The sequence below is a fragment of the Lagopus leucura genome, unplaced genomic scaffold (assembly GCF_019238085.1).
Source record: "Lagopus leucura isolate 7727_CA_CO unplaced genomic scaffold, USGS_WTPT01 Super-Scaffold_73, whole genome shotgun sequence".
Lineage (NCBI taxonomy): Eukaryota > Metazoa > Chordata > Aves > Galliformes > Phasianidae > Lagopus > Lagopus leucura.
Genome location: NW_024962252.1, coordinates 64,961,527 through 64,989,159, shown reverse-complemented (window position 1 = coordinate 64,989,159; position 27,633 = coordinate 64,961,527). Strand labels below are relative to the sequence as shown.

General features: G+C 42.7%; 2 protein-coding genes across 2 annotated transcripts in view; one reads left to right on the top strand and one right to left on the bottom strand.

Moving 5' to 3' along the window:
• The window catches only part of MAP3K21 (mitogen-activated protein kinase kinase kinase 21), a 42,376-nt gene extending 24,573 nt beyond the window's left edge, over positions 1 to 17,803 (bottom strand). The window contains exon 1 of the mRNA XM_042895289.1: positions 17,095 to 17,803. Within this exon, the coding sequence (XP_042751223.1) occupies positions 17,095 to 17,803 (709 nt within the window). The remainder of the gene's footprint in view (positions 1 to 17,094) is intronic.
• A 2,806-nt stretch (positions 17,804 to 20,609) lies between these two features.
• Positions 20,610 to 27,633, top strand: part of PCNX2 (pecanex 2) — a 149,838-nt gene continuing 142,814 nt past the window's right edge. Inside the window, exons 1-2 of the mRNA XM_042883139.1 lie at positions 20,610 to 20,762; positions 26,836 to 27,044. Of these exons, the coding sequence (XP_042739073.1) occupies positions 20,610 to 20,762; positions 26,836 to 27,044 (362 nt within the window). The remainder of the gene's footprint in view (positions 20,763 to 26,835; positions 27,045 to 27,633) is intronic.

Below are 27,633 nucleotides of genomic sequence, written 5' to 3'. Positions count from 1 at the left end.
AACAGTCAGTCTTGCAAAAGGTAATAACGGGCAGGAGGCCAGGTTTCATCCTACGGAGGGACCACGTTCCTCTGCACTCTGCACTTCCGCTTCCGGCCGCTGTCTGGAGAGCGGCTGCAGCACACACAGGAGAAGCAGCAATGCTGCTCAGCACAGGCAGACGGTGCCAGGCAGCGCCTCCCAGCCCCTGCTGTTCAGCTCCTTGCAGCTTCCTGCCTGAAAGCAGTCATTTCTGCAACATTCTGCTCGCCCTGCTCACTCGGCCCATGCACGTTCCTCTCCCAAACCCATCGAGTTGGCTTTTTCAGGCACCAATTCACCCCCAGTATTCAGTTTGGTGAGAGCCAGTTCAGCATTTCCTGGTTTATTTTTCAGACTTTACGCTCTCCACAAGGAGCAAAGTTCAGACTTATAAAAGCAAAGCTGACTCTTTCTGAATGATTGAAAAATCTATTAGCAGGAGACTAAGTCTCTCACGATAAGAATGCTTTGCATCAGTCCAGCCAACATAAAACCTTATCTTAGCCTGCTATTCAAACATCGCATGTCCTATGGTCAGGAATCAACTATCTGACTCCATACTTTCAGGCCGCAAATGTTTCCTACTGTTTACACAGTTTTCAACTCAATTCTGAAGTTCAACCAACTCATAGGTTGGCCGGGATTTCCCCGTTCTCATCTCCCAGGGAGAAGGACAAAGTCAATTTATTAACATCAGAGCATCGAAGGTTTGGGTACCACACACTGGGTGCTGCCTGAATATGAGACACAGCACGTGTCTGGAACCCTGTACGACAGGGGAACAAAGAGTTGTCAGTGCATGCTATTTTCAATAACTTAATGAAATATAAATGAAGAAAAAGTATACATGTTACGTGGTGAAGTGATATTGGAACTGATAGCTATGATACTGTGCATGTCCTAAAAATTTAATAATTTTATGATAGTGCAGCAAGAATACAGAAGTATTCCAACAGCATCCCTAACAAATTTCTATTTAACCATACAGATTAAAAAGAACTTTTACTCTTTAAGTATGTCATGCTACTAAAGAGAAACTGGAAATCCAAGTATTGCCTATATACATCGCTGAAACATGCAGCTGAGAGTTATGAAATAATTTAGTTTTTCTTCTGATAGAAGTTCCCCAGAAAGGGCTAAGGTAGCAGACCTCATCAGATGCAAGAACTTTTTAGGAAGTTTAATCATGCAGACAGAATAAGAATTAATCCAAGAAACCTATACAAGAATCAATATTTCCATATAAAGGAAGGTACTGAAAGACAAGTTATCAGGATAGAAACATCATTACTGTGTTTATTAGGAAGCAGGCTTGTTCCACATGCCAATTAGCAATCTGTGGAAACATACAAGGTACATTTCAGTAGCCAACAGCAAAGCCCACCCCAAAAAAGACCAGATCATGGTACCGGAAACACATGCAAAGTTGGAAGGGATCAACAGCAAAACCTAGAGTTACAAAGCAGAGGTGAAGGAAGAGGAAAGGTAGGGCTGTTCTGTCTAGCACAAGGAAAACCAAAACAGCAGCTGCATACAGTTGCAGAAGTAGCTCACGCAATTCTAAGCGATGCTAAAAAAAGGCTTTTTTTTTTCCTGTAGAAATGAAGAAGTACCATTAGAACTGTACAAGGCATAAGACTTCACATGAAATACTGGATGACTGGAACGGCGTATATATATGCTCAACAACAGGAACTTAGACCGAAGCAGGTGTAGAAAACAGAATAATGAAGAGCAGGTCACTTTTCCTATTTAGATAAGAGCTTGTCCTTTTTGCTAGAACAAACAATGGTTGAGAGCAGAGATCAACCACATTTATGAACAGGATGCATGTCAAAAGCACTGGTGCTCTTACCAATATAATACTCTCCCAGGTACCCTGCCCAATCCATTTTGCTCATGTGCTCATGACTAAACTCAGTTCTAGACCTGGAGCTGCAGGGGTGTGGAGAGCTTCATATCATATTCCAAGACAACACCTCCGTTCTCCCACCTCCCTTCTGCTGTGTCGTGTCCCCCCCCCACACACACACAGTGTATAGCACAGGTTACTCTTCACAAAGTCATAAAATATAACACATTCTCCTATCAAACCTACTGGTTCCTTAAATAGCAATGCCATTAATCTGTTTTGCCTGCTTTCTGCCTTATCAGTTACAGCTAGAGTCTTTTTCTACAGATCTTATAGCACCTGCAAACATTTTATGGTGCAGCAGTGTGCAGATAAAACATACTGCATGCTTTAAAACTCAGACTGCAATGGGACTGGACCTGTGGGGCTAGCCTGTTCTTTCCAACTCTGCATTCCTCTCGTTAAATTGGCATCATCCCTACAGAACCACTTCTGTTCCCATACACATGTTATCCATCAGGAAGCTACAGAGTTACACTTGAAAAGAGGCAAGTCACAGTAACATCCCATCCTTGTGCTCCCACTCTCCTCTTCCTGTGCCATCTCCCTTTTCTACCTCTCTCATGTTCTCTGCTCTATTTATGCTCAGAGCTACTGAGCATAAAAGGTAAGACAACAACTGCAGCAGTCAGGATTAGAGAAGCACAAAGCAGCAGGCCAGGCTTGGCCACATTTGGACAAGAGCTGCTTTTTCTGATCCATTCTCATTTTTGAAAGCTTAGGTTGAAAATATATTGGGGAAAAAAAAAAAAAAAAGTGAAGTAAGAGGCAGGACATAGATGACTGTATTCCAAGAAACAGAGAACTGAAGGTTACAGGGTTCTGCTACCCGTTTAAAAAGGGCAAAGAAAGAGAGAGGAACTGACTGACTACAGAAATGCAGAAGGGATCCAATTTTTTTTTTTTTTTTTTTTTTTTTTTTTTTTAAAGACACGGAATATTACTGCCATGAGATACAGCCAGGAAGTAAGTGGTCAAGAAATAATGGGGAAGAGCTTATTTAGACAAGCCAAATTCCTGGGGTGGATGCAAACTCAGACAGGTCCAGGACTACACCCTCAGTGCACGCTTCAGTACTAAGCTGAACCTCCAAAGAGGAATTGAAGCAACTTGTTTCAACTGCAAGTATTTTGTCTAACACGCAGTTTTGCACAAAGAGCTCACCTTCTTGCCTCAGCCCCTTTCATTTCTATGTTTTAAAATGCACGTAGCTTTAGAAACAGTATTTACAGCAAGCATGAGGGAATTATGGACAGACCTCTTAGTTGTCAGCACAACCAGGAAATTTGCACCTCGTACTCAGGTCTTCAACGCAATTCTTTTATTTCCTAAAGTCTCCTCTTTGTTACTAAAAGATATGCAGATCATTATACTTCTCTGATGTTATTAACTATCTAGAAGTCAGCATTTAACTCAATCTCTCATTTGACAAGAAATCCAAATCTTGAAATCCAGAGACTTTATGCAATTAAATCAATTTTATTTCATAATGCATTTCGACTCTTTCAGGAGACCATTATCAGTGGCACAACTGATTTAAGTGGCTACACAAAGTTTTCTTAGAAAAGCCAAGTCAGAAGATCAAGTAATAAGAAGTATAGGGAGTTTAGTTGTACTTCAAATGCCTGTATTTACAGAAATTAACCTAAAACGCTGAAGTCATTTGGATCCCTCCCCCTCCTCTTCTTTATACTCTACAGTTTCTACCGTACCCTATTCATAGCATCTGTTTTGTTGCCAGTAAAAATGAAGAGTTAAGCAGACTTTTATGAGTTAGCAGTTACTAGCTACCTCCACCAACAGTTCTCTAAGCAGTTGACTGCTATATTTTTCGCTAACAACAGGTATTTAATCTTACAGCTATTTAAGTTAATGGGATTACAGGTTGAGCGCCTACGTGCCACTCCATTTACCACCACTGATAACGTCTTTCTGAAGAACATACCAGAAAGAAAGTAGAGAGCTTCTACTATTCAGCCCTACTTGCCAAGAAAAGATTGCCCTCACAATGCTGCTACTGTGGTCCCCCTGCAGCTCCCCCCAGAAAGTTCCCCCTCCATTTGTTTGCAAGTGAATTTGGTTCCTGGTAATTCACTAAACATGCAACAATACCAGTAGGAAAACCTTGCATCTCTACCTGAGGAACTAACAGGAAGAAAAAAAAGAAAAAAAAACCGCACAAAAACCTTCTTGAACACACCACATATTCAGCTAATGAAACACAGTACCTTGACAATATTAAGAGAATTATTTCCATTACTTGGAGTTATTTGGTACCAACTGCAATTAGAAATTTAAATTTCAACACTTTTTATAGAAGTCACGTCCAGCTCCACTAAGCATTTCAATTGCAAACTAAATACCACAGTGAAAACATTAATTGATCAGGATGTCTTTAAGCTATAAAAGGGTGATCCATTTGCCTTTACAGCACTTCTTTTTAGCTACCTTGCTTTTCTCCTGCCAGTTCTCAAGGTAGCAGCTGTTAGTTACCTCCTCACCTTTGCAGCCCCACACTGTTAAGATTGTGATCACCTCACTGGATAAGTTTAGAGCTTGCCATCCACAGAGGAATTCCATCTCTTAGAGATTACAAACACAGGACACATTTATCTACTTTATCCACATTTATCTATTTTATTATAGGGACACTGTGCTCCTCTATCCTTGTCAGCAGACATATAACCATTTCTTCATTTTCATACAACATTGAAAGCAGCTCAACAATTTGGTCTTACTTTGGTCTTACATGCACTTGTTTAAGAACATCTAGCTTTAAAAAAAAATAATAATCCTACCTCACATGAGCCAACATACATTTAAGAAGTCCTGAACAAAGTGTTCCCAACTGGGAAGCCAAAACAAGACAAGACTTGACAGAAAATGTCCTTGACAGCAAGGATTTACAAATATACACCATCTGCATAAGAAAAATACATCCCACAGTGGGCCATGTAAAGAACAAGAAATCAGCAAAAACACTGGAACGACAAAGGCTCACCTGACTGTCTGCAAGAAAGGAGGAAAGCAAGGGAGAGTGAAGAGGAGAAAGGAGCGATTTCAACAGCTGCAGCATACCTTGCATCACCATTTTTTGCTTCCCCTTCACTTCTTTAATAACCATTATTAAAGCAACTTTGGGCAAATGGAAACTTGAGAGAAAAGCCGTTTTAACAAGTTATTGGCACAGGCTGCAGATGCTGCGAGTTATTTTCCTGCCTGCCATCTGTACTTCACTTGCTATTCTGACAGTTCTGTAACGCAAACCAGAAATTTCTGTTGTGCCTTAAGAGAAAGCACCAGAGGTAACAAGCATTTGAAATTAGACATTAATTATTGTTTCAACAGCAAATTCTGAAAAGGATTTGGATTCTGCATTACACAAAAAAGCAGACTGCACTCTAAACATTATTAAGTTCTTTGTTTAGTAAAATACCAAGATTAGTTCTCCTATTTAGTTTTACACTTAAGAAAAGTTACTTCACTGCAGCAATTCCTCTACAATTTTACAATTACATGGAAATCAGTCCACGCTGAAACTTGGATTTAAAACTCAAACCACTCAGTTATGCTGCACCTACCAGGAAATTTCACACTTATTAGAAACACAGCAATTACTTTGCTTTTAAGTGATCTTCTAAGCTTTTTCTTCTTTGTTTGTTATTAGTTATTAAAGGGCATCTATGCAATAAAAACAGTGACCAAAATGAAAGGAGATCAGAAAGACATGCTAAGAACTACTAAGAATAATAGTTTGGTGGTGAATCAGTCATTCTTGACTGCGAATGTTTACAGTTTCAAGCCATACAGAGCAAAGTGCTCACCATTCCTTAAAGACCATCAACTGTGTTAGGAAATAGTCATGCCTTTTTTTTTTTTTTTTTTTGCAAGCAGTTCCTTCCTATTCCTAAAAAAACAAGCAAACCACAAAGGTGAGGCAAACCCTAACTGTTACATACATAACTGCAAAAGGAGAGTCATAGGCAGTATATAATGCACCAGGTAAAGTCTCCTCCAAAAAATAAAAATAAAACAAAAAGCATACAGAAAATGTACTGTCGCTTTCCTTACCTCAAGTTCAAGCAAGACCTGACCATTCCCTTCAGAACAGAGCAAATGAATGCATGCCAAACAACAGAATTCACAAAGAGAATGCATCTGAGGGGCTCATATTCCCCAAAATGACACCCAGGGCCAAGAGGTTCCCTTCCTTCAGAAGGCAGTTAACGTGTTAACTTAACTATCATTAGTAAAATCATCTTCTCAATACTTTTTAACTCAAATTTGTTTTGAAATTATATTGACATCTCCTTGCAGTAAATAGAAAATCACTTAAAATGACACAACTTCTGAATACATGCACTTATTTACACAGTTGGCTTACTTTTCCTACTTATAACTTTTTATATTTGTCAATTATGTGCTTTGTTGTTACTTTATACAGATCACAAAAAAAAAAGTTGCATTTGATATGCTTACGTTAGAATATTTAATGCACAAAAATATCAAAGGTTAGATATTTTACAAAGTTTTATGTGAATATACACATTAAAATAGATATTCACATTAAAAATAAACAAACAAAAACACATTCTTCCTTTAAAAATGATTTACTAACTAACCTGAGCCATTAGGGCTGATGTCAAAGCGAAGACTCCTTAAGAGCCAGCAGTCACTTCAAATACATATCTTAGTCTCCTCTCTAGTTACAGCCTCTCATCCTCAAAGGCTTTTTAGGGCTGAGTCTTAGTGACTGAGTAGTCTTGAGGAAGTTAATTATCCAGATGGCTCAACAAAAAAATAAAGTCTCCAGAGAAAACTGTTTTCTGCTGGATCCATCATCTGACCAAACTCCTACCTACCACCTGTATGCAACCACAGATGTGCAAATCCACTGACATACAGGAAGCAGTAGGGTCTGTCAAGAGATGTGAGGGAGAGCCTTGTAGCACGGCTAGCTGCTAAACTGAACCAAAGACAATGTGCTATAGGAAGTGCAAAAACGAGCAGTATTTCAAAATTAATACAATTCTTCTACATCTAGTTATATTCAAAGATGTACTGATAGAATCCAGCTTTGTTGCTTTTTTCTGTTAAAAAAGATCACTGCTGAAGAGAACTACTTGGAGAAGTTGAAGACCAAGAAAAAAAACAACCTTATGTTCTTTTGAACGTGCTTTCTGCTATGAAAAGCTAGCCTAAAAATCCAAACTAACTCTGGTTGTAGATGCTTTATCAAGTATAGTCATTGAGTTCTCCTAGAAACACATCACTTCACATAAAACCCCTTTAATATCATTTCTGAGAGATTTTAGCAGGTCACAGCTCTGTAAAGGAGCTGAAATTTGGCCACTGGTTTCATCTGAGAATTAAAGCAATTCCATAAAGAACAATTGAAAGAGTCTTGTAGATTTTTTTTCTTTTTTGCCAAGCTAAATCTTTTCCAAAACAAGGAATCAGAAAATGACTGAATTTTGATCTCATATTTTTATATTTCTAAATACAAAACTTGACAGAAAAAAAGATTTTTGTTCCATCCTTGTAGCTTCTTTAACAGCTGCAGAACAGCCTCTCCAGACTGCGCACTGCCAGGACTCTAATATTCTTTAATAGCAAAGGCAAAACGTTTGATTTTAAATGAGAACTCAGTAAGCGTGGCAGCATTCTTTCTCTTGGGAAGACAAAACTGAAGGGTGCTTTTTTGATTCAATAATTAAGGGAGATTTAATAATGAGTAAAAAAAAAAGTTTTCCTTTTTAAATAATACTTGATAAAATAACTACAATTAGTTCCATGAGAAATATTAGTAACATCTAAGACTAGTGGTAAAGAAAGTGAGAAAATTTTCCAAACATACAGAACCAAAGTATATTCAGTTCCAAGGGTTAATTTGTCCCATAATGAGCCACAGAAATGAAGCAGTTACTCCTGCATTTTTCAGAGGGAGGGCTGGCTTATCAGCTCTAAGTTAATAGCACACCTGCCAAAACACAGATTTTAGTAGCTATGAAGAGAACAAAGCATGATTATGTAGCCAACACTGGCATGTCTAGGACTGATTTAACTGCAGCTATGACCTCCCACAAAAAAAGGTTAAACTTGGCTGGAAACTCTAAGAAGAAAAAATACTTCTGTGGTGATATTTTACATTATTTTATATCTCTCTCTACAAAAAACAAGCAAACAAAAAAAAAAACAACCACCAGCACTAAGATGCACTAAGTGGTTTAAAATTTACACATCCACTCACTAGCAGTTAGTGATGCAGGATAAGTGCTCTGTAACATAGGGAAACAAAGTAAAAATGGTGAAAACTCATTTTAAAATAAGTCAATGCAGGAATGTAAATTTATGACACCAGGTGTTAGTTTGTTCTGCTACCTTAGATAGACAAGTCATTTAGTATTTAAAATACTCCCCCTGTACTCAGCACTGGTGAGGTTGTGCCTCCAGAACTGTATTTGGTTTTGGACCCCTGACTACAAGAGAAACATTGAGGGCCTGGAGCATGCCCAGAGAAGGGCAGTGAAGCTTGTGAGGGGTTTGGAACACAAGTCTTACCGGGAGAAGCTGAGGGAACTGGGATTTTCCAGTCTGGAGACAAGGAGGCTCAGGGGAGACCTTATTGCTCTCTACAACTCCCTGAAAGGAGGTTGTGGTGAGGTGGGGGGTTGGACTCTTCTCCCAGATAACAGTGATAGGACAAGAGGGAATGGCCTCAAGTTGCACCAGAGGAGGTTCAGGTTGAATGTTAAGAAAAACTTTTTCTCTGAAGGAATGGCGAGGCATTGGAATGGGCAGCCCAGGGAGGTGGTGGAGTCACTGTCCCTGCGGGTGTTCAAGAAAACTTTACATGTTGTAATAAAGGGCTTGGTTTAGTGGGTAATATTGGTGGGAGGTGGGCAGTTGGACTGGACAATGTCAGAGGTCTTTTCCAACCCTGGTGATTCTATACCTATATGTAGGTATAGAATACATAGGTATTACACATATATATTTTATACCTATATATATTTTAAACTTCAACACCGTATTTATGCCTCTAACAAGAGAAAACCCGAAACCCAATGAACTGAATTTCAATGTTTCAAATTTTAACAGATCATCAGAAATGAAAAATCAAGGGCAGAAGTCACTCACGCTGTAAAGACTCCTTGCGAAGGTTCACACTACAAGGCCACTGTTTCAGCACTTGAAACACTGAAGCACATTCAAAAGAAAGTTCAAGCTCAGTGATAACAAAACCCCAACACAAACAAAAACAGAGGCTGCAAAGAAAAAGCTGTTATCTTCTAAGGTCAAAGAAACCACAAAACAGTATTCAGCATCCAAGTACAATACAATGTGTTGCTTCTCCATTCTTTTGAGTTGGCAGAACATAACTTTTTAATCAAACTTTCAGCATTTAGTCAGAGGGTCCAAACATACGCGCTGGGCTTGAAGTCCCAAAAGCAGAATGTGGGGGAACAACATTGGAACTCAAAACTGAGTTCTCTCCCAAGTTTTTCTGACGATAGAGTAACGATGCTATCAATGCTCACATCTCAGTTACACAATTACATTAATTGTATTATGTTGCATTATACATATGTTTATGTAAGTACAATACCTCAGTACACAAATGTTACAATCAGCATGTAAAGTTGTTTTTTCACTGTCTAGGAGAACAAACAAAACTGAATAAGTATTCTAGCTAATGGGAGCTGCTGAGCTGCTAATTTTTCCACTGACTTCTATGGAAGCTAACTGCTCTTTGTGCCACTTTCAGAGACAGGTAGGATGTGACCATACCCTAGAACACCAGCTTTCGAAAAAAAAATAAACCAGTCAAGTGTTGCTTAAAGCTTTGTTTAATATACTGATATTCATTACAAATACTGTAATTAAAAGTCCTGCACCAGAACTTGCAATGCCATCTCCAAACCATTCATTTCAGAAGAACAGTCAGAAAACCTGGGAGCAACAGATAAGAACACGACTCCCCTGTGGCAAGAAGGCAGCACCAAAAACCTTGGTGAAAATGGGTCTCTTGCAGAAACCTGCCAGGGAAGAGTCCAATGAGGAACAGGAAGAGAACAAAACTTCTAAAAACAGTCTAAAAACAACAGTAAAACAGCTTCTTTGGGGACAGAAGAAAGACAGGGAGAGGAGAAAGACATGAAGAACCAAGTAAGACCCAGAAAGAGGGCAAAGCAACGCTATTTTTTTGATTAAGCATGCTATCGGTTGAAGATGCAGAGTCTTAACATAGATAAGAGAAAGGAATAACTCTACAGGTGTCAGTTTGTTTGGGGAAACAAAATCTGTATTAAAAAGGAGTTAAAATAAGGACATTCAAATTTATTGTTTTTAAATTAGTTGGGTTAAATTCACCTAGTGGTTCAGGCTAGAATCTTGCTTTCAGCATTAAGGAGTGCATGTGAATATACTCGAACACACTGCCTCCAAAATAAAAACAAGGGCCTAAGTTGATTAGAATTTTTTCTCTACTTTTTAGTGTCCAGATTTGAGATCCATAAAAACATCAAACAGCAGCAAATTCAGAAGATACCAGGCTAAGGTCACATAAATGACTACTGCAGTTAAGCTTTAAATCTACAAGTAAAATAACTGCTAGATGTGACTTCTCTGGAAGCTTACATTCTATGCAATCAAATGCTATGTTACAGATTAGTAGTTCACAAAATTTCATTTGACAGAAAACATAACAGAGTAATGAATTCCCTGCGTGTTATATTTAAATACGGAAACAAATCCTTCAGTTGGAAGTTAATCTCTGATATTTTACCACTAGTTATTTCTACTATGATGGTGACCACTACAGCAACCAGCGGCTTGAAATTGCTCTTTCCTGAATTCCAGTATTTCTTTTTGAACACGAAACACATGCAGCAAGTTAATAAATGTAACAGGCGAAGACAAAATGGGCACAATGTAAAACATTTCCTCCCATGCACTGAAAGACACTACAGCTCAAGGCTGCTGAGCATTTGCTGCTCTCACAGTATCTAATATTCTCTCAGGGTCTCTAAAAAAATAAAATCCCCATCTATGTAGTCAGAGCACATCAAATCATGTGACAGATTACTGGGAGAAATGTTTCATGAAACAAAGCATAACACTTGAACTGAATGTCATGCTAACTTGTAACAGGTTCAAAAGAGATGCTGTTTCTCAAGTTGATGAAATTCTGCAGTACTTCTATGGCTTTTTTTTTTTTTTTTTTTTTTAAACATACTAAGCAGGTAAGATTACAAAATCCAGTGCTCCTTCCTGCTATACATTCCAGGAACATATGACCATTTTTTAATGTTGTAATGCAGCAGCATTATCTTCAGTGCAAAGCAGAGGGCAGGGCTACTTACACTCACAAAGATGGGCTAGGAAGCTGGTACACCTAGGACATTTTCTAATCTTTATGTAATTTAAGTAATTAAGAATAGCAACACTTAATTACCATGACTTCCCGTATGAATACAGCATGGAAAAATGAGGCATGAAAATTTTGAATTGCTAACACATGAACCGCTCAAACATTTGTGGAAGTATTTGTATTCTGAACACCTTCCTAACTAGAAAACCATCTCACACACAGCCTGGGATTGGCAGTTCCTTGCCTGTGGGACCAGGGCCTTTTTCAAGCCAATCTTCCTGAAGAAAAATCTGTCAGTCCTTCTCCTGTGCCCCAGTTACTTTCAGTCCCACAGTTTTATCTGACTGTCATATAAAATAGTCAAAGCAATGCCGCGTTCTCAAGAGCTGTCAAGTTCGTGTGGGTTTTACAGAAGTCTTACAGAAGAGGAACTTCAGTTCTTCCAGACAAATGTTTGTTCCTCTCCAGACCTCAGAGACAGCCAGTATTGCCAGCTCAGCAGTTAGCAAGGCTACAGGAGATGTTTCAAACCAATTATAGCAGACATAGAGCAGGTGACAGGAATCCCCTATTTTGGAGTTGGTACCCTAGGAGAGCTGGGGGTAGCCCAGGAAGGGACACTGGGAACAGAAAAGAAGAGCACAAGTCCCATGAATGAGAGCATTACAAAGAGGTGAGGGAGACGCAGAGCATCTGCCCACAGGAGAATATTTTTTTATTTGTATTTAAGTCTTGCTGCAATCTAAAAGATGAACAGTAATTGGCTTATGGCTATTGTACAGCTACAAGTTCCACTGCCATTAGAGGGCATCTTGAGTTTAAGCTCTCATCTGCAAAAAAGCCAGTTCTCTCTCAAAACTACCCGAGCCAATTGTAATAGAATTTCATTTTGATTTTTCTTTTTCTCTACAGTCACACATTAGAAGATACTGAATATGCAAGCATTTAACAACGTATAAGAAGTCCTTGCAACTTTACAGGTGAAGCAAGCAAGTCCTTCAAAACAGAGCCAAGAGACAGATTATGCACCCCATTGATTTCAGAATAAAATCAGTAAAGAGACAGGTCAGTTTCCATGTAACTTCTTTCTCATCTCCTAGCCCAAAAGCTACCATGAAGCTGCTAGATAGGGAAGTTCGAGGGAAAGTATTTTTGTGAGTTCTTGAAAACACTTCCATCTTATTTTCAGGCTGTTTTATATGTTGAACAGTTCTGCTGCAAACAATCTATAGAAGCAATAATCAGAGGTTATTTTGTCCTGGTTTTCCTCAAATTCCAGACCACCACCCTTAATCAAAATCAACGAATTCAATAGAAATCCTGTAAAGCCACGTCAAACTTGGGAGATTTTAAAACCAAATTCTCTTTTCTGAGTTATTACATGAGATTATTTTGAAGGATGTAATATTAATGCAGGTTGTCCAACTGCTGTTTCATTGTTCTTCTGTATGTTTGACCTCTTCAGTTTTCAAGTACTGCTCTCATTATAACTGTTACGTGCTTGGCTTTATTCAATAGTCTTTGAAAGTCAACCTGTTCTTGATTATTTCTATATGTAATACAAACTTCGTGCACTCCAGCAAACTGAGGGCCACAACGATCCTGGTAAGCTGGAAGAATTAGTGAGCCAAAACTTACTTCCATGTCCATCTACAACAAATCAACAGAGGACTCACCAGTATTATGCATATATACATAATCTTCACAGAATTAGCTTTGTGCTTCACCTTGTGTTCACAGATTGGATCATGCCATAAGCAAGATATTCTGAACTTTCTGTTATGTTTTCTGTAAGTACACAAAGCTGCTGCACTACAGATAAAACACATTTTAAGGCAGAAGTACTGCACAATCTGAAATCAGTCCCCAAACCACAAACCTCTGCTTACTCTACAGTAGACTTCAGAAACTGAAGCCTTGCACATTTTATCTGAACACATTGTTAGCCTTATTCAGACCCCTAAGAAAGGAACAGACAAGACTGTACTGAGACCCTAAATAACCATGGTTACTGAGGCATCCTAATTAATGAGGTGCCCTTGACCAAAAGAAAATAATTTGACTCAACCAGAGAAAAACTGCAGAAAATTGACTGTACTGTGTCCAGACCAGGGACCCCAGCACAAGGAGGACATGGAGCTCTTGAAGCAGGTCCAGAGGAGAGCAATGAAGGTGATCAGAGGGCTGGACCACCACTCCTATGCAGAAAGGTTGAGGGAGATGGGCTTGTTCAGTCTGGAGAAGAGAAGGCTCTGAAACTTCATTGCAACTTTCCAGTAGTCAAAAGGAGCCTACAGAAGAGGTGGGGTGAGATATTTTACATGGTCTGATAGTGAGAAGAGAAGGGGTAAAAGCTTTGAACTGAAAGAGGTAAGATTCAGATTAGACATCAGAAAGAAATTCTTTACTTAGAAGCTGGAGATGCCCTGGCACAGCTGCCCAGAGAAGCTGTGGGTGCCCCATCCCTGGAGGTTTGGGCACCAGGTTGGATGGGCCCCAAGCAGCCTGAGCTGGTGGGGGGCAGCTCTGCCCACAGCAGGGGGCTGGATAGGCTTTAAGGTCCTTTCCAATGCAAGCCACTCCACAATAAAAAGTCACCCTTTGAAAGAGTCAGCAAACATGCTGAGATTTGAAGAAGGAGAAAAAGATAGACTTGTTTCTTACTTCTCTTGTTTCACTGCTAGTTTCTGGTCTTGAAGATGAACTTGTTTTTTTGTTTCTTCTTTTTTTATTTTCAGTAACAACACACCAAGACTATATCTGTACCTGGGAGGTACTGTTTTTTCAGTTTACGATACTTGACTTCATTCAAATTACTACTGAATTCAGAATTCCTTAACTATATATACCAATTTGAAAAACCTCAAAATTACTTTCAAATTTTCCTTTGGAATTTAGTTAGGTAAAGTCCACCCTAATTTTAGATAACCTCCTTAGTCTATGCATCTAAGATCATAAAAGCTGCTTTTAGAAAGATACTCTCAAAAAAGACTCCTCTTTTCCAAAGAAACTTATGACCATGTCACCTGGAAAAGGCTTTATTAAACACCCACAGCCAATTTGCAAATCACTATTAATAGCCATGGTTATTATGTTTCATTTCACCAGACCTACTTAAAAGCTGAGTGTTCTTTACACCTTTGCTTTGTCTACTTTGAAATCATCATTAAATATTAATGTTTTTACATGGTCTCCAGAATTGAAGAAGCCCTGATACCAACCAAACCCAGCAGTGACCCTTTAATCCCCTTCTCAGCTCTCACAAAGATTGCTTGATTTTTTTTTTCCTCCAAATATTGAAACCATTTGCATGTCTATCCATTTGTTGCCTTACTAGAAACAAAACACCTTTTTCCTCCTCCCAATAGGAGTCTAAAGACTCCTGTGCATACAAAAGAAGTCAGGTACTGCTGTCAAAAAATAAAGTACATTCTACTGCTCTCATAACTACTATTCAGTCTGTGAGGATCTCTCACCAGTCACGTCAATTCGATATCAGTAGCGGATACACTGTACTACAGATCCCAACTTCATGGATGGGATTGGAGAGAAATAACACACTTGCCTTTAAGAAGCCTGCTTTGGCTACTGCCTACAGCCACAAGTCCTGACATATATCTTCTCCGGATCAAATATGGTGGTAGAAGGGACTGAAAACATAGTTCTTAGGTATTTGCAAATGAAATATTTTAGTCGGCATCCCATACCATGCCTTATTAAGGGAAGTCATCTTTCCAGTTTGCTGTCTAAAGAACTCCTCAGTAAAAATCATTAAGCTAGCACAAAATGGGTACAGTGGCAAATAATCAGGAATTACTCTGCAGAGAACACTGACCACCACCACTAAGGAGCTGTGGAAAGCAGTAAACAACAGCTGATCAACAGGAGCAGCCAGAGCCCAGTCTGTGACTACAGACATTGTCAAGATGATGCTACCCACACCAAGCACACCACACACCCTAGCAGCCTTCTACTCAGGCACAAAAGGTTGGGAAAGATGACAGTAACAGAATAAAGTGAAATCCTGGAAAAACAGACAAGTAACATAACAGGAGACACTACCATGATTTGCAGTCCCTTTAAATTCATATAAAATATGACTTAATGATTCTACAACTTAATGATAACAGTACATTCTGTCACTAGCATACTGTTGACTTCCAACATTATAATTCAGTTAGATGATCAAGACCATCGTCAGGCTTCACCACGATTAAGAAACGTGGGTGAGAAAACTATGCAGTTAAAGTCAATCACATGGGCAACCAGAGTAAACAATAAAAGCAGTGAATAAGCACAAATATTAAGGTTATAATTAAAAGCACACTTTTAAAAGGCTCTGCCATTATCTACATACACAGAGATTATAATGGTAATCAGTACACAGCAGTCACCAACTCTGCGTGTTGTGCTAAACCAGGGTTACAAGTTCATTTCAAATGTGGACTTTGCCATTGTCACATCAGGAGTGAGGAGTGTAGCAAAGGTACAGCAGCTCAGTCTGAGCAGCGCAGTAAACTGGGATACAAGCTGCCTACTAAGAGCTGCGTAGGATTTAACGCGTTGGCCATGAAGTCTGTAGACCTGAAGCAACGTTCCAGGAGTTCATCATCTTGTGCTACAATCAGAACCACAAATACAGCTGAGCTAGGTCCTTTCTTTATCAAACAAATAGTGAAAGTGTTCTCGGGAGCAGTCCCATGACTGAGCCTTGTCTTAACAATCCATGCATGATGACCTTCAAGACACACTACAAAAGCCTTTCAAACAAAATGCTTCAAACTTGAATGAAGCTTTTTCATTTTAACTTAACCACTTCAGGATGTCCAACTGAAAACAGGGTAACATTTCCGTTCTGAATGGGCCAAATTTCCAGCAGGACTGCAGAGACAGCTTCAAACATTTATGTAAGGGCACAGATTTCCACTTTCAGGCCACTAGTTTGAAACACAACCACAATGGTGGGACTTAAACATCTCCACCCCTGCGAAGCCAGCCTTCAACACAACTGTCTTAAGGCACCAGCTCCAACAGATGGGTGAGGAATTCATTACGGATGAACTGAACAAATCCCTCGCTCTTTCAGATGCTTTTGTCCACACCAAAAGCTGAAAGCACCAGAGTTTCTACTTTTCTAAACTACTGTTTCCCACCACTGCTCACTGTGCAGAATTTTATCAAACGAAAGACAAAACCACATGCAGACGTCCAGAAGTGAAACAGAAGCAATATTTTTATTATTAGAAGAAGCAAAACTTGCCTTATCCCTGGAAGCACTCAAGGCCAGACTGCACAGGGCCCTGGGCAGCCTGATTTAGCAAGCAGCAGCATACCTCCCCATGGCAGGGGGTTGGAACCGGATGATCTTTAAGCTCCCTTCCAATCTAAGCTGTTCTGGGATTCTATGATTAATCTTTCCTTTAAAAGCTATACCGAGCCAAGGTTCTGTAAAAGCTAGGATAGCAGACCGTGCCCAAGTAAAGGAAATCTCATAAAACTGCAGCTATGACCACGCACAAGATTTCATCCCATTCCGCTTCTGACTGCACTCCTTCCTACCTGAGATGTACAGGACTCGGTCCTGTCGTACTCCAAGCGCACCCACATCTCCCAGACTTTCCGAAAGAACCACCGATCTACTCCTAGACGCGCAGACCCACCTGCTGCCAGCCCAACCCTTGGGCGCGGCAGAGCCCCACTCCCCCGGTCGCCCAGGCCCGAAGGCCGCTTCCCGAGCCGGCCGCCGGTCGCCCCCCGCCCCGGGCCCCCGGCTCCCCGAGGGACTCACTGTTGCTGGACTTGAGGTCGCGGTGCAGGATGGGGACGATGGCCTGGTCGTGCAGGTAGAGCATGCCGCGGGCGATCTGCACTGCCCAGTTCACCAGGACGTGCGGGGGGATGCGGCGGCCCCCGGGTACGGCGGCGGAGGAGGAGGCGGCGGCGGCCAGGGCCCGGTTGAGGGAACCGCCGCGGGCGAACTCCATGACGAGGCAGAGGTTGGGCTCCCGCAGGCAGACCCCGTGCAGGGCGATGATGTTAGGGTGCCGTAGCATGGCGAACAGCTTGGCCTCCTGCCGCACGCTCTCGGCCGTGGCCGTGATGTCCTCGTCGGGGTCCTGCCGCGCCGCCTTCACGGCCACCTCGCGGCCGCGCCAGGTTGCGCGGTACACCTTGCCGAACCCCCCCACGCCGATGATCTCTTGCAGCTCCAGGTGCTGGAAGTCGATCTCGGTCAGGCTGCCCGCCGGCTCCTCGCCCGCCGTTCCGCGGGGCTGCCGGGTCACGTAGTTGGCGGGGAAGATACCGAGCCGCTGCCGGATCTTGCCCGCCCACCACCCATCGTCGCCGGACACGGCCGCATCCTGCGACAGCACCTCCACCACGTCTCCCCGCCGCAGGCTCAGCTCGTCCTCGCCGCTCGCCTCGTAGTCGTACAGCGCCGTCCACAGCGGGCACGGCCCCCCGGAGCCCGACGCCCCGGCGCCCGGCGCGGCCATGGCGGCGAGCTCAGCCCCGGCAGCCGCCACCGCGGGGGCGCCCGCCCAGCCGCATCCTCACCTGCCGCCGCCGAGCGGGAGCCGCGGGAGGGGCGGGGCCTAGCGCCGCCGGGCTGACACAGGTAGGGCGCAAGCGCGGGCGGAGAGGGCGGGGAGGGGAGTGGCGCTGCTCCCGCCTCCCCGCTCCGCGTCGCTGATTGGCTGTCGGTCATCACGTGGCGGCGAGAGCTAGGATGGGGTTGGAGGGAGGGGGTTGCGGTGGGTGTGGAGGCGTAGGTAGGTAGGTGTTTTCCGCGCGCGCGCAGCGCGACAGTGGGTGTGGGCCGCCTCGGGGGCTTTGTGCCTGTGGCGCTGGGAGCAGCGGCTGCTAGGAGCTGCCTGAGGTGGATAAAAGGGCGCGGGGAAGGTGTGAGGCTGTGCCGCAGGGCGGAATCATCAGCGTGTTCTGTGCCTCTCAGTTGCCCGCACGTCGAGTGCTGTACGTCCCTCAGCAACCGTCTCATTTGCAGCTGTGTATCGTGACCAAATTCTTGACGTAGTTATTTGAAACTTGGAATTGAACAAAGTTGATAAGCTCCTGTTCGTCCCGCAGCAGAAACTGTATCTGACACACTAAACAAAAATAAAACGCTATGATGGTTACTGAACCACGTTAACCTAAAAGAAGTAATGCAGAACCGGCGTGTCTATCACGTCTTTTCACATTTCCTTTAATATAAGAGAATGCCTTGCAGCTATTCAGAGAGATAATTGCAAACCTTTTCCTTATCTGCGTATTTGCCTTATTATAAAAGCCATAAAGTATGTTGTAATACAAGCGCTCTGCCACACAAATTCCACCTTGAACTTTATCTGAAGAATCTGCAGGAACTAATTAACTGTGGAATGTTTTGGGTCAGACAAGGTGTTGGTTGCAGAACAGTGTTTAAAAGTTTAAATATTTATTTAGAGCTAGTGTTCAAAAATTTGCTCCCTGAAGTACCACTATGCACCAGCAATTGCTACACCCGGGTTATCCTATGGAGTTTCTGCAGCACGGAGCACTGTAGGATCTCGGTGTGTGAGTGCTGTTCCTGGCTTATCTAATAATGGGAGCAGTTTTACGGAGAGCAACGTGAAGCTCCTGTAACTTTTCTCATGGCACCACCTAGTGGAGTTATCATTAAGAAGAACAGCGTGCAGGTTGCTGGTGAAGTTCACTGCCCAGTTTGTCACTGACCTTTCGGTGGGTCATGTTTTCCACCTCTGGTACTCCCCTGCAGCCATAGGCACAGTACTGTGCATCTACCTGCACTGTGTGGAATACATACCCTTAGCTGAAATTACCACCCCTCTTCTGACCTGCAAGTATGATTATACCAGAGAGAGTAGAAAGATTTGAGGGATGAGATGGCAGATCACCAAAGTGAAACAGTGTTGCATCAACTCCAATGAAGCCCTCCCTTCCTGGGGCTTCTGAATAATGATCTGCTTGAGCCAGACGTGTGAGATACAGAGGAGAGGCAATTTTGAAGCCCCCTTTGTTTTCCCATCTCTTTTTATTTATATAGTAAGTCTGCATGTAAATGTTTTTATCAGTATGTATATGGGAAACAACTTTGGTGGTTTCTGAAAAATTAGTATTTTGAATCACTGCCTATAAACGTATTATTGATGACTGGTGATTGCATTTGATGTTCGTGTCAACAAACTTTGTCACCTTTGAAAAGAATCTGCCTTAGTATGCAAAAGGTAAAATAAAAATTTCCACTTGCCAAGGGAGAGAGATGTTAGGCAAGACATGTTTAATGGAACGGCACGCAGGACAATGCTAGAACTGTGCCTCTTTCGTACAGGATCATAGAATCATAGAATGGCCTGGGTTGAAAAGGACCACAGTGATCATCGAGTTTCAACCCCCCTGCTATGTGCAGGGTGGCCAACCACTACACCAGGCTACCCAAAGCCACATCCAGTCTGGCCTTGAATGCATCCAGGAATGGGACATCCACAAGATTATGGATTAGAAGACTTCTTGGCAAGGACAAACCAAGCAAATACCTCTCCCCATGGCTGTAGTCTCACAGATATCTGCAGGCACTGTGCCACTGAAAGAAGCAGCGTCATCCCTCCTGTTTATATGGCTCTCAAACCTGTCAAGCATCCAGCACAAGCATCTAATGTGGTTGCGCTGGGAGCTGAGCTTATGTGGTGAATTACTTCTCAAACACGGCTGTTTAATGGCATCCATTGGCTCACACCCCTTACCTCAAGTGTGCACAGGGATGTGAGCCGTGTCCTCTGTGCTGCCTATCTGCTCTTGGCTCCCTCTCAGTGCCACACACGCCTATCTTCTGACACCCCTCACGTACTATAAATCTCTAATTCAAGCTCAGTTGTCATCAAACTCAAAGTAGAACTCGGGGTTCCACCAAGCAAGCCGACGTTTGGCTGACAAACAACCGACGAATCGGGTAAAACAACCCCGTAGCGGTGAGGGGGGGTTGCGCCGGGCCCAGCGCGGTGCCGCCCGGTGGGCCGGGCCTTCCCCGCACCTGCGAGCCGCCGCGTTCCGGGACGCGGCTCCGCGTCGCCGTCCGTCCGCGCGCCCGCAGCGGCCGCCCCTCGGCGCTGCCGGCAGCCGGGTGCGGCCCCGGGATCGACGCGGCGGCGGGGCCGAACAGAGGGAGGCCCGGCCCGGCCCGGCCCGGCCCGGCCGGGGTGGGGCGGGATGCTCAGCGTCGCGGGGCACCATGGGAGAATCCGCCGGCGCCCGGCATGGCGGCGGCGGCGGCGGCGGGCGGCTGAGGGGCGGCGGGCGGCGGCCATGGTGTCTCCGGCGGCGCGGCTGGTGGGGCAGGGTGTGTGGGCGGCGCTGACCGGCGGTTGGTACCACGACCCGGAGCAGGGCGCCTTCACCAACAGCTGCCATCTCTATCTGTGGCTCTTCCTACTGACGCTGCCCCTCGCCATGCACCTGGTGAGCACCACGGGGCGGGGGCGCGGGGAGCGGCCTGGGGGTTGGGGCCGCGCCGCACCTCGGCCCGGCGGCAAAGGCGGCGCGCGGCCTCGGACGAGGGCTCCGCGTCCCCGCCGTCACCTCCCGAGGCGGCCGCGCCCCGGTGCTGGGGCGGCCCGGAGAGGCGGGGGGGTGGGGAGGCTCCTCGGATCCCCGTTTGTTTGCCGGCCGCCTTGGTCTGACCAGCCGACATGGGTGAATACAGGCAGAAAGTCAAGTGCCTGAATGTCATTGGTGAGTCGCGTTGCTCCTCGTGCAATGCGGCTCACCTTGTGCTAAGCATCACAGATCAGTGGTTTTACTAACTGGGATTTGCTTGCGGAACTTTAATGTGTTTTTTTCCATGAAAACTTGGTAGTTTGACTCAGCTTTGGTGTGCTTCCCCCTGCCTGGGGAAAGCTGGGAAGTAGCTTGCTGGATCATTGCATCCATGCATTGGTGAACTTCTCAGTGGCGGTAGTTTAGCAGTATTTCTTGCAGTGACTCAACTTGATTCTTATGAAGTGAAGTTTGTAGCTTGACTGTTGCTTTTTTTTTTTTTTTTTTTTTTGAGTGGGATAAATATCCTAAGCAGGTCTTTTCACTCTACATGAGGAATTGGACTGGATGACCTTTAAAGGTCCCTTCCACCTCAAATGATTCTATGGTCAGAGATAGCCCTGATTTGCAAAGAGCGTTCATGAGTCTCCCTGGAATTCCAGTGAGAAGCCAGTCATGTATTTTTAAAAATCTATTAGTATGCTGTACCTTTGAGGTGGATTGTGCTCGATCCCTGTAAGCATGGGTTGTGGAGCTCTTCAATCAAGATTACTGTGTTTTCTGGTGGATGGAGACTCTGTCCTCTGTGAGCCAGCAAGAGCTTAATGTGCTAAGAACTGCTGCCAAAGTGACATGCATGATTTTTCAAAAAAAGATGAGGAAAAAAATGTGAAGGTGAAGGTTAACTTTCTTTTCCAGCTAAAGTAAGTAGGTGTATATCTGGAAGAGTATGTGTTGCCTTCTGTGAAATTTCAGAACTCACAGTGTTGCACAAAAGGGCGTTGTAGTTTAAAGCAAACGTAAAACATAAGAAATGATGTAAAGGGAGAAGAAGAAAACCAAATTTATCTGTTTAACTTCTTTTTTTTCTTCTGGGCTTCGTGTTTGTCTGCCTTGATGGATGCGCTCCTGCAGACTGGCTGGCTTTCTGATGAATCATCTGGTTAAATGGAGGACTTGCGTTCTTGAGCTAATGTGTCGCTAGGGGAATTCTTTATCCTTGATAAGAATAATGCATTTATGTGTTGCCTGTTCAAGTAATGATGTCCTCAAGTATTTGTTTTCCTGCTTTTAAGTGGTTAGGCTTTGTAAACTTTGTGCACGACAGATATTCTTGCCACTTAGAAACTTGAACCTCTATTTTTAATTGAAGGATTTCTTTGGGGAATTTTACTTACAATCTTTGGCAAAATTTGGGGTGGTATTCATGTTACACACTTTGGAATCAGCTTAAGCAGTCACAAATGTCTCTTGAAATGACAAAGTCAGAACAAATCAGAGTGCTGTTACTCAAAATGTTCCTTTGCTTTAGATTGTCTCAGTTACGCCTTTAACAAAGTCAGAAAGTCTACCTGAAACAGTTTGATTTGAGTGAAGTGGCAGAACTCATCCAGCTGCTTTTAAATTTTTCACACTGGCTCAGCTGAGATGTGCTGACAGTAGCATTGGGGAGCTTATAGTATCAAGTTGTTTCTGTTGTGTGGATCGAGGATTTTGTTCTCTAGCATTGTCAGCACAGCTTACTTTGGTACTAATTGTTCCCTTGTGAACTTCCCCTTCCTGAAAATGCAGTTCTGTGTGTTGTCTTTTCTTTTTCATTTAGCCCTTGTAGCAGCAGATATGCAAATAAAGATATACATTGAAAACTATTTGGAACACCGTTAAAAAGTTGACTAAAAATCAACTTTCAGTATTATTAGGTTATCTTCTAACCTTGCCATGTCAGATCTCATAATAGATTATGATTTGTGGAATAAAGTAGCAAATAGCACAGGGCTCCCAGGTGTTGTGTGTATGTGTGACATTAGTGACACTGTCAAGCAGAGCCACCTGGCTGAGGTCAGTCCCAGTGTAACACCAGTAAAGCATAGAGATGACTTTGGGGGTGCTTGTACTATAGCCTGTTCTAGAAGCCTCAAGGTAGTGTGCACCTGCCTTTTTGTAAGCCCTTGAGATAGCTTAGTGATTGTTCCTGTCTTTTGTTGGACAGGAAGCTCTTGAATTGAACATTAGGTCTTCGAGTCATACCATGATAACTATAACGTGGCAGTATAAGGGTGTGGGCACGTAAACAAATTACTCAGAGGTAAACTGTGATAAAGTTGGCAGCATGTTAGCTGCTTCCAGTCTCAGTTGACCACACTTTAACCTACTTTCACCCTCTGTAACAGTAAGGATATGTGTATCACTGGAGTAGATAGATAAACTACACAGCTCTTACCATATTTATTAGGAGATAGAATGCACTCTTAAAAATGAGTTTACACCCCTGGGATTTGCTACGTGTTTTTCCATGTTGTCTTAAGGACATCTCTTAGATATTAATTCAGCTAAAGGAACATCGAAGTATGTATCTTTGGCTTCAGTGCTATGGTATACCCCCTCTTTCTTCACCAAGTTTCATTGTAGTTACTGACTGCAGGTTTTCCATCATTTTTGTGCTGTAGCAAACCAAGGCTGAGATGAGGGCAATGTAGCATCTATCTTCAGATGCATCAGGTGGGTTACGTCTGGGTCTAAACAACTTAATTATTCAGTCTGATTTATCAGATGTGGTATTTGGGTCGAAGGTTATGTGTCTTTATATTAGGACCTTAGACACCTCCACCTTTGTGCTACCCAAATAATGTTAGTAGACATGGGGAGAAGTTGGCCATTTCCATGGCAGTGGCCTGTGGGCTGACAGCAGTCCCAGGCAGATGTCCTGTCTGCACAGGCACATCAACTGTGCTGCATCTGCAGCAGTAAGCCAGGTGGCATTTCAAACGTGTGAACCTGAGTGTCTGCCGGTGGCCCACAGTGTTCTGATATTGGAAGTTACTGGCCTGTTCCAAGGAGGGATGTGTTCTACTGAAGTTAGGTGACAGTTGCCAAAGAGTTAAAAAGTTCTGCAGCAGCAGGGCTGGAGAGAGATGAGCAAACAGACACATGATGTGATTATAAAACCTAATTTCTGTAGGAAACAAGGCTAATAATAACTCTAGTACAGCAAAAGTGAGTCTATCATATAATTCCTCAGTGGTCTGTAATTTAATTTCCCCTAGCTCATGCAGATTTTTGTAGATTTCACATATCCGTACCTGGGAACACCAGCTGCACTCAGATGACACTTCTACCCTTATGCAAGAGGCTTGTTTCTGAAAGTCCAAGGCTTTCCATCCTCACTTTCATCTTTCTTCCAATTCCTTGTGTGGAATTGGAACAAGCTGCCAGCTTCTGCTACTTAGCTTCTTCCAAGATCCAGAATATTAGGAATATGCTGGTTTTTATATATGTATATTTGTAGGCAGATTTTGAATTGTGAGTATGCTTAACGTGTACCCCGTGGGAAGCGCTGTATGTTGGGTGGATGTGCAAGCAGACCGTGGGGAAGCACTGAGTGTATCCAGGAGCTCTGATCAGAAGGCAGGGATGGGAACATGCAGCACTCGGTGTTAGCTAGAACCAATCCTCTCTGTTACTTAGGAATTCAGGAGCTTCTGGTGATTCTCTCCTGTATTGTACTCTATGCAAACACAGTCTGTGTTGTTAGAAGTTTATTTCTGTTGTGTCCTCGTGACATTATTCATTTAAAATATATTAAGCCATATAGGTGTCACCTATAAAGCCCTTCTATTCTGGTGACTAGTTCTGAGGTGTTATTTGTCCCTGAGTGGGCAGTCCATGCTTTTAGAGTGTAGTTGAAGAGATTTCCTGGGAAGTGAACATATCTTTTTGAAACAAATCCTTGCAGACATTTGGCAGTCATTCTTTGTGAAACCAAATGATTTTTAACTTGTGTTTTGCAAATGCTTTAGTCATAAAAACAAATTCTACCAACCCTTCTATCATGAGAGCACTGCTTTGCAAATACGTCTTCTTTCTGGCCCAGATACAGTAAATGACCAAAGAGCATGCTGAGTTCTGGTGTACACATACATGTAGCGTGTGTACATAAAATGAAGTACTCTTAACTAGCTTAGACTTGATCTGTAGAAAGTAACATCTTTCTCATTAGGCATTGTTAGTAATTTATACCTGCTGGATAGCTTCTCTACTTTTATATAATAAATTCAGCAGTGGTTCAGGTTGGATATCAGGAAAAGGTTTTTCACCAGAGGATGGTTGGGGCCTGGGACAGGCTCCCCAGGGCAGTGGTCACAGCCCCAAGCTGTGAGAAATCAGAGTTGTGATTTCTGAGTGGTCCTGTGTGGGGGCAGGAGTTGGATCCCTTCCATCTCTAGATATTCGATGATTCCATGTGAATCGGAATAGTCCTAAGAAAGAACTTACCTGAAAAGCCAAATGCAGCAGAGGAGTAGCAACTCATTTGCTCATGATAACACAGAAATGATTCAGCATACTCATTTCAGCATCAAGATAAATGTGGTGGCTTGTTTTAGAGATGAAGTAAATGTACCTCATTCCCTTCCCTTCTTTATCTATGTGGGCACGGTGTGGTTTATTTCTGAGTCTGAAATGATTTTTAAATTCAAATGATCCTTGATCTCCAAAGCTGGTATTTACAATTATAGATTTAGGGCACGAAATTGGATCTCTCTGTGAGACTGCAGCTAAATAAAAACCATACGTAAGGATGTTTTGTGACCATAGATATGAAGATTTTGCCCCTTCAAATGTAACTGGAAGTATTTATTATGAATTTTTCTTTACGGTAAGGAAGTATTTACATAGGAGAGTGCAGTTCCTTCACAGACATGACGTACTGATGTCTGTATTTGAACTATAATTCATGGTAATGATAAGAGATATGGTGCCCATCCCAAATCAGCAGACACAGACAGCTGCAAATTAATGATTATGAACTTCGGAAAAAAAGCATTCAAAGAAGCTGCCTTTCTCCAAATGCACAGCGTTTATTTGTTTTGACTGATCCTGATTTTTTTTTTTTAAATTCTTCAGCAGTAGAGGCAATAGGAGATGTTGTGAAGTGTTAAAAAAAAGAAAAAAGAAAAAAGCAATGAAACTACAACATTGTAGTGTTTTTAGCATTATTCTCATAGCTGAGAAATGGTAAGATGACAATTTTTTCAAAAGGAGTTTCCTGCTTGTGGATAATTCATCTTTTGTTTTGTGTTTGATAATGTAGGAAAAGCTGTACTGTTCTGGGAATGGGAAATTTTCATAGAATCATAGAATGGCTTGGGTTGGAAGAGACCTTGAATACCATACGGTTCCACCTCTCTGTTGTGGGCAGGGCTGCCACCCAGCAGCTCAGGTGTCCAGGGCCCCATCCAACCTGCCCTTGAGCCCCTCCAGGGATGGGGCACCCACAGCTTCTCTGGGCAGCTGTGCCAGGGTCTCAGCACCATCAGAGTGAAGAATTTCGTCTTCGTGTCTAATCTTAATCTTCCCTCTTTTACTTTAAAGGCATTCCCTCTTGTCTTCTCACTATCAGACCATGTAAAAAATTGGTCTTCCTCTGATTATAAGCTCCCTTCGAGTACTGGAAGGGGGTGTTTTGAGAGTGTTCTAACAGTGTTTGCTAATTGTGAGCTTTTACTGACTTTGTGATAAAATTAATAAAAGAAAATACCTATAGCTAATCAAAAGAAGAATAAATGGTTTGAAATTTGAGCAAATGTTTAGAACTTTCTGATGAGTAGAACTCAAGACTTCTGTATGGAGATACAGTACTTGTGTCTGCAAAACTCAGTAGAGGTACAAATAACAGACAATTAGAAATATATATATATATATATAAAAATTGGAAAATGTAGCAGCATTTTCTTATAATAAACTTGTATGATGATGTCTTTATTATTCCTTTCTATAGGCTTGTCCAGCAAATTCAGTTACAGCTTTTGCATACTGCAGCTTAGTGACAGTGTTCTTCACAGCAATTAAGGTGATCAGTTACCGTCTGCACCTTATGTTTGATAAAGGCGAAGCAATTCAACAACAGGTCCCAAGAAAAAATGGAAGGCAGTGTAAAGATGCAGAGATCCCAAAAGAAAACACAGTTCTTCAGCCCTCAAATCATAGGTAAGCTTTGCATTACGTGTTGCTGGTACACTGTATATAACTGATAAGTTTGTGCTGTCCTGTGCAGCAGAAATACCCATTGACAGCAAGAAAACTCCTACAGTTTTGTAGGGAGTGGCACTCCTAAAACCCTTATCAGTGCTTTTATTCTCAGTGGTTCTTGCATGCTTGTGATGAAGCAGGCAGAGCTACACCTGGTTTGGGGGTGGGGCAGCCAGTGGACCATGTGAAGGAAAGAGACCTGTCTGGGAGGAGCTAAAAGATCCTGGAGGAAAACTGGGAGTTTTTAAAGAAGTGTTAAAGGCTGAAGGAAGAGCAGAGGTTCTTCCTGGTTTTATCCCTGTCCTGAAGAATTTTGAGGGTGAGAGAGAAGAGCTGTTCCAGAAAGAAAAATGTTTTGTTTCCTATTTCAACTTCTGGGAAAGTGGTGAAAGTTCATACAAAACTTGCTGGAAAGGGACAAGGAAATTATGTGCACCTGTTGGCAAACAAAATGTTTTTCTATTATGGCTTTGAAAGCACGAGTGCAAATTTGTGTTGTGTGTTTATAACAGCTTTCATCCTCTGATCATGTCTGGATGCATGCGTT